This window comes from Odontomachus brunneus, unplaced genomic scaffold (assembly GCF_010583005.1).
Source record: "Odontomachus brunneus isolate Ranch 3 - 2012 unplaced genomic scaffold, Obru_v1 Obru_scaffold_023, whole genome shotgun sequence".
NCBI lineage: Eukaryota > Metazoa > Arthropoda > Insecta > Hymenoptera > Formicidae > Odontomachus > Odontomachus brunneus.
This window is the reverse complement of record NW_022639473.1, coordinates 2,410,939-2,417,933: the sequence shown is the minus strand read 5'-3', so window position 1 is coordinate 2,417,933 and position 6,995 is coordinate 2,410,939. Positions and strand designations below refer to the sequence as shown.

At 40.9% G+C, this 6,995-nt stretch overlaps 2 protein-coding genes across 5 annotated transcripts in view; one reads left to right on the top strand and one right to left on the bottom strand.

Moving 5' to 3' along the window:
* The window catches only part of LOC116842254, a 206,615-nt gene extending 205,120 nt beyond the window's left edge, over positions 1-1,495 (bottom strand). For both annotated transcript variants that reach the window (XM_032811184.1, XM_032811185.1), the window contains exon 1: positions 1,164-1,495. In XM_032811184.1, the coding sequence (XP_032667075.1) occupies positions 1,164-1,258 (95 nt within the window). In that variant the 5' untranslated portion in view covers positions 1,259-1,495. The remainder of the gene's footprint in view (positions 1-1,163) is intronic.
* LOC116842249 (hemicentin-1-like) overlaps positions 1-6,958 on the top strand; it is a 328,593-nt gene extending 321,635 nt beyond the window's left edge. For all 3 annotated transcript variants that reach the window (XM_032811171.1, XM_032811172.1, XM_032811173.1), the window contains one exon: positions 3,041-6,958. In XM_032811171.1, the coding sequence (XP_032667062.1) occupies positions 3,041-3,316 (276 nt within the window). In that variant the 3' untranslated portion in view covers positions 3,317-6,958. The remainder of the gene's footprint in view (positions 1-3,040) is intronic.
* Positions 6,959-6,995: the final 37 nt, after the last annotated feature.

The window sequence follows — 6,995 nt, the reverse complement described above, 5'->3', positions numbered from 1 at the left end:
TGTGTGTGTGTGTGTGTGTGTGTGTGTGTGTGTGTGTGTGTGTGTTAATATATAAATTGGCAAATGCACACTCGCGATCTGCAATTAACGAAATATGGCTATAACGCGAAAAAACAATGCATGCCAGAAATATCGTTTATTATTTAATCGCGAATTATTATCGTAACTTCGAATAAAATAAATTTAATTAGTTATGAATTATACTAATATTTCATTATTTCAAGATATTTTGCCAAAAATTTAATCTTTGTTGTTACTTTCGATCGACAATGTACTAATTATATTACTTATTTAGCAACAAATAGAGAATGCGTTAGATGTATAAAATTAAGTAATTAAGATCGGTGAGAAAAAATGGGTGTGTATATATGTATATATATATATATATAAAACAACACAATTTATTCTCATCTCTTCCTAAGTTGCATTCTGAAACGTCTTTTTCGAAGAAAATTTTACTGAAGATCTATATATATATATATTATTGACGTTATACATATATTATAGATTTTCAGTAAAAATTTCCTTCAAAAAAGATGTTCTTGAATATACTTTTAATTCTTTTTCCTTTTCTTTTTTCTCTTCTTTTTCTTTTTTTCTTTTGGAAGATTTGATGAGAATAAAAGTTGTTAAAAGAGCTCTTAAAAGAGCTCTTAAAAGAGCTTTGAAATTGTAAAGAAAAGGATAACAGTTATATATCCAATAATGCTTTATGTATATGAATAGAAATTTTAATTGGGATTAAATTACAATGGATACAATAACAAGATAGAAATTAAAAAAATAGCAGATATAAACACGATTGTATTCACGGTCCAAGAAGCATTATTAGACGCAAAAATCAATTGTGAGATTTATATTACATTGTAAGGCCGGTATTCATAGCTATGAATTATTTAAGATCTTTGAGAACATAATTAATTATAAATTCATATTCACGTGCTATTGTTCAGCAGTTTGGATCAATATTCCTTGTATGAAATAATGTAATAAGCATAAATACTGACGAATAATTGGTGATTAATGAAGCTATATATAATGATTTGTTAAGAAACTATGAATGTCAGCCTGAATTTCGACTCGGGTATTTTTTTGTTCTCAGTAATTTCGTCTAACCTTCATTAAAAAGGGAAACCTCCCGTATAATAAATGATTTGGCACACCTTGAAATATATGATGTATTGTTGTCCGCGTCCCGACGTCCCATGTCCTGCATCGTCCATCCTGGCTTATCGGGCCAGCATCCTGGTTGCTCCATTGCACTCGCACTAGCACTGACACTCGCGCAGGTACGATTCGATTGGAGAAATGTATGTTAATTAACGCGACACCGACGAGAATCTAATTAGATAGTTCAAGTACAAACGTAATATTTTAATCAATCGACGGCAACGAGAAATAACACACCGACACATGTGCTCTGCACGGGTGTTTATGCGTACCGCTCGGCGGCTCGAGACATAATGACAAGCGCGCGGCGCACAAGGTAACCGTCTCGAAGGCCAAACTGTTTTGATTACTGTTATCGCGCTCGGTACTCTTTGTTACGCGACGGCTGGCGGTTGACGGGAGGAAATAAGCGTACATTGCTTACCTATTTGGTCGCGACGCGACCCCTCCTCGCCCCGCGAATCCCTCACCCAGTGTTACAATACATTTTATGCTAAATATTTCGTCTCTTGAAATATTTCTAATGGGATTCTCAAATACATCGCGTTAATTAGTACGTACTTTTTTTCAATTAAATCACTTCTACACAAATGTCAATCCCACGTGCTATTCGGAGCGTGATGACGGAAAGCCAGGACGCGAACAGAGTGATATATCATATATTTCCAGAGGTATCAAGCGGCAGTGCCGTGACACCAATAAATAATAGACATATATTTCATATATATACATTTCCAACACGCGTCAAAAATAAATAATATAAAAATTATAAAGAAACAAAATTTGTTATTTTACTCACTATTAATTATATTTGCCCATTAATCTTTGTTATCTAGTATTTATATACCGTACATATTCTATGCATAGTTAAATAAGTTAAAAGAAACATAAAATCATAGTTAAATAAGTCACAGTTAAAATCACACAATTAATGTTTATTGGGATTAATTGCTTATTGAAATTAAGAATAAAAGTCAAGCACATATAAAATATTGAGATAATCAAATATTCAATATTTTTTAGATAAATCCTTTAAGAATAATTCAATGTGGAGAGAATATGATCGTTTATTGCAACAAAATAAAACAATATAGCCTATATAGTGTCCTCCAAGTGGACGGGATTTGTAGGATTAAAGTGGAATCAAAATTTCGACTCGGGACAATAATGGTAATGCCCCGTTGCCAAAACGTTGATGAAAAATCAAAGGAATATAAAAAACAATAATGTTCACAACGATAACGATTAGATTAACTGATCTTCATGAAATGTAATAAAGTCAAATGAAAAGATTGAACCGAATTATTTTAGACTGATCCCCGATATAATTATTTTTCGTATGACTATATCATATCGTGCATCCACAGTCCTCGTTCATTTGTTAATAGACCGATCACGGTGGTAAACGAAAGATCACGCACGGAGAAAAATAATTTGCTGGTCCAGCAAATTTTCTGCAGGTCTAGCAAAATCTTTTCGTTATTATATGGACAGCAAAAAGATTTGCTAAGAGTACTAATCACTATTTGTTGGATATAATTTGTTGAATCAAATTATTTTACTATAAGAACCATGATGAATTTATATAAGCAATTGTAGTTTTGCTCCGATAGCAAATAAATTTGCTATCGGATCGCTTAAGAATACATTATTTTGCATCAATAGCAAATTAACGTGATTCTTAGGACAAATACACTCAACAAATTTTTTCTATCCTGGCAACGAAACTACTTCTGCTCTGATAACAAATAATTTGTAAAATTAGTTACGTCAACTAAATTTTTTTGATGTTACTACAAATATGCAGTAGTAACAACGATTTTGTTAAAAGAGCAAAATTATTTTTCTCCGTGCGAGTAACATATTACAGTTTCAGCCGATGGTGAGCGACGTGTACGAGAGCGGCGTTTGCACCTTGCCGAGGCAGCACTGGCCCAGCCAGAGCGTCCAGTCGATGTCGATGTCGATGAGCCCTCCGATGCTGTACGCCGGTCTGGGCGTCGTCAGCAGGACCTGTCCGAGCGGCACGTTACTGACGAAGGACTGCGAGACGAGGGTGCCCGGCCAATGCTGTCCAGTGCAGTCGCAGAAGGACGGAACGATAAGTACGCCCGTGGTGATGGCTAAGCGGGAGAGCTCCGTGTGACCCTACACCCACCACGGGGCCTGCACCGTGTGCAGCGTGAGCGAACTACTGTGAGACCCTTGCCGATCGCGAAATAGCCGCGAGTCCTGAACGACACGATGGTCCAAAGGACAATCGGGAGATCTCCGGAGGACGTTTCTCGCGCGGAGGATTGCGATTTTTCTTTCTAGAGAAATCCCCCGAGGATCGCCCAAGTATATTAAGATGTCGTTTGAGACCGAGAGGGTGAATTAAAGGACATTTGCGAGATTAGAGTGTTTATTAACGATCTCGATGATTGAGATTAGCAACAAAAGGAAGAGGTTCTTTTGGTATCTCAGAAGAACTTCCCGGAAGGGAATTGGGACACGTGTCGTTCGGGACGCTTGGAGCGAGCCGGTTCGAGTTGGACGGGTTTTACGTTTCTCCATTCGTCAGGATTCGCGTCTCTCTGTTGAATCAAGTGCCCTTTTCACACCGAAGGATGACGAACAGCCTCGACCGGCTCTCCTCGTCGGCTTTTCTCGCGTCAGCGTCGTTAGCTCTTCGCGACCGGGCCCCCGGTGGAGCCTCGCGACGGAGCCGTGTAGTAGAGAGAGAGAAAGAGAGAGTGTGAGTTTTGCCATGTGTGCGTGTGCGAGCGCGAGTTCGCCGTACTTGTACATACCTCGAGACGCGGAAGATATTTTGTACGAGTCGCGTATATATTAATGGTTTTCATTCCCACTTTTACTATGACACAACACTGTACAATTTGTCTAGTCGATGTAAGTATAAATATGTATATGCGTTAAGTCGTTGTCGGGAGAAGCGCCGTCAGGCCAGAATAACGTACACTGAACGGGGGAGGGATGATGATCGTCGCTGCGTTACGCCATGCTGCACCGTGCGCGCGGTGTAATTATTTATATAACGTTGACAACGCGTAAATGGGAACGGCAAACGACGAGACGGAGCTCTCTTGCGTAGGGTCGACGACGGGAGAGAGAACGGAAGAATCGAGTTGTCAGAGACATATCGTTTGTATCTCCATCCGTGGGAAATCGAGTCGTGGGCGACGGACGCACGAAGATCGCGAGGTCGGAGTAACGAGGCGACGAAGGAGAGAATGCATGCATGCATGTATGTGTGTGTATGTGTATATGTGAGAGAAAGAGAGAGAGAAGAAAAGGGAATAAATAAAAATTCCTTATCGTTGTCGTCAGTCTGCAGTATTCTGGATTACAACGTAAGATTAAGTATCTCTTGTACAATGTATAAAGTAACGACTTCCTTCGAAGTAAATGTACCGAGTATGATGAACGTTGTTTTTCAAAGTCTTGATCTTATTCTAGGGAAAGAAAGAGAAAGAGAGAAAGCGAGAAAGAAAGAAAGAAAGAGCGAAAGAGAGGACAGCCGATCAGGACGTTCCTCGAAACGTGTGATGCGTGATCGCGATAACACTTCTAATTACTGCCTGTTTCGACGCTTTGTGAATCTCGTTGGTACTTCATTCGGAGGTTACCGCTCCTAGCCTCTCTTTGTATTATATAGCTTTAAAAGGGTCGTCGAAGGGCGCCTCGTCATATCCTTCGTACGGTACAGGAATAATATCGTCGTCGTCGTCGTCGTCGTCGACGCGACGGCCGGCGGTGAAGGCGGCATGGCTTCCACCCCCGGCCGCTAGCCGATCCGCGAGAGAGGTAAAGTGGAAATTGGATGTATTCCACGCGATATCGAGGAATCAACTGCTGGCCGGTGCATTTAACGTGTAATTACATTACGTGCGTTTAATCTCACCCCTTCGCGAGGAACGATAATCCGTGTCTTTTCGCTCCGACCCGCGCAAGTTGATTTTTGCCTGCAGGACTACGCTCCGGAACGCGCGACTGCGAGGATTTTGCGTGAGAAATGGAGCGTATTTCATCCGATACGGCTGGGCGCGTGTAACGTGAAAGAGACAGAGAGTCATATTTTTACGCTCACGTGTTACATCCCTTTTTTTGTTCTTTGGCCACCGTTACAGCGCGCTGTGAAGCGACAGTTCATCGATTTATTCAAGCAGATACTAGAGATAGAAACTCGAAGCTTTGTCTGTTTTCACCAAAGGATCCCGCGATCCGTCATCGTCGTTAAAACCTGAATGTTTTCACCCTTATTTATTATTTATTTATTTTCATCTTATTGGCGAATTTAGTAATTAAATAAAACTCACTTCGACCTCATTGCTCTCTGTCTTTTTCTTCGACGTGTCGATGCTACTAAAATTCAAGTTTCGCCGAAGCGGCGCGCATATTTGTATATCAGATGAGAACTTTGCGTAAAATGACCATTAGACGGAATGTAGGTTGCGACTGTTTGCAGACGTAGCAGTAATACGCGAATATGCCAAAGAAAAAAGAAAAAAGGAGAGAACGAGACGAGTCCTGCACGCGAGCGCGAAGCGTACGCGTCCATGTTTCCGCATCCCGTTTCCAAGAGAGGAAACGATGGACGACTCTGGATACTTAGCAAATTACTCGATGTTTAAGGAACGTAGAAAACGGTGAATCGCGTTTTTACGAGCTATGAGGTGTCTCGAGGGATTTCTAGGCGAATTGTTTCCTCGATCGCTAGGTGTTACGTTATATCATCCGCGCGAGATCTTACTTATCGGAGAAAGAGATGAATCATTGATCGTTATGATTATTATTATCATTATTATTATTATTATTGCCATTAATGGAATTGATGTCGAAAACAGATTGTACTGAGTGTACCACTGTCGAGGAGAATTTTTAGCGATCCTTGAAAAGGCCGATTCACACATTCCCCGCTCCTCCCGCTCGTCTCCTTGTTATAACTTTTGCACGCATAGAGAAAGACTGTAAGCGTACGCGGTAAGGAGCGCTGCGACAATGAGGTTCCGCGAAGAGTGATCCGACGAAAGAGAGACAGAAAAAGTGAGAAACGCCACGAGAGAACACAAACCGTACAATAAATAAAAAAAAACCCGGACTTCAAACTGCCAAAGTTTCTATTCTTCGTTTGCGCGATCGCTCCGCTCAAAGCAGGCGCGCGCGCCGTGTAGCTGTCGTGGTGTATACTTTTTAATAACAAACGAAAACAAATCTTTTCTAACGACGAGTTTCGATTGCGTGTTGCATGTTCGCAAAATCGAGGAGAGTTTACATTCGATGACGAGAAATTCGTTACTTGACGCGAAAGACCGATCGTTTTTCCATCCCAATGATCCGGGGATGATCGATCGCCGATCTTTCCGCATCTACTTCTCGTTGTTCAAATGACACTTCAACTGTTCAAACGAAATTATTCGATGGCTCCGTTCGTCAAACACGTCAGTCGGCATAAGACTGCACGGCGGTGGCCAAACGTTGTTATCTGCGAGAAATAATATCGAAATGAGTTTATACCCGCGAGAAAGAGCAACACTAGAGAATCGCCGAGCGAAATCCAAAGGATTCCTCGATCGCGAGTAACCGTTGCGCACGCATTACTGCCCTATGTGTTGTAATAAGTAACGATCGGACCTGACCAGCCGCCGCTTGCGCGAGACAGCATTGAAGTTTGTATATGTATTTAGTTTAGAACTGTCTCCAACACACGAGTCTCATATACCCTCCCCATACCAGAACGTTTTTTTGATATTGTAAATATTCTGAAATAAATAATCGTTTTTATTCACGCGACGAACATTATTATGACCCCGATGCATAGATCA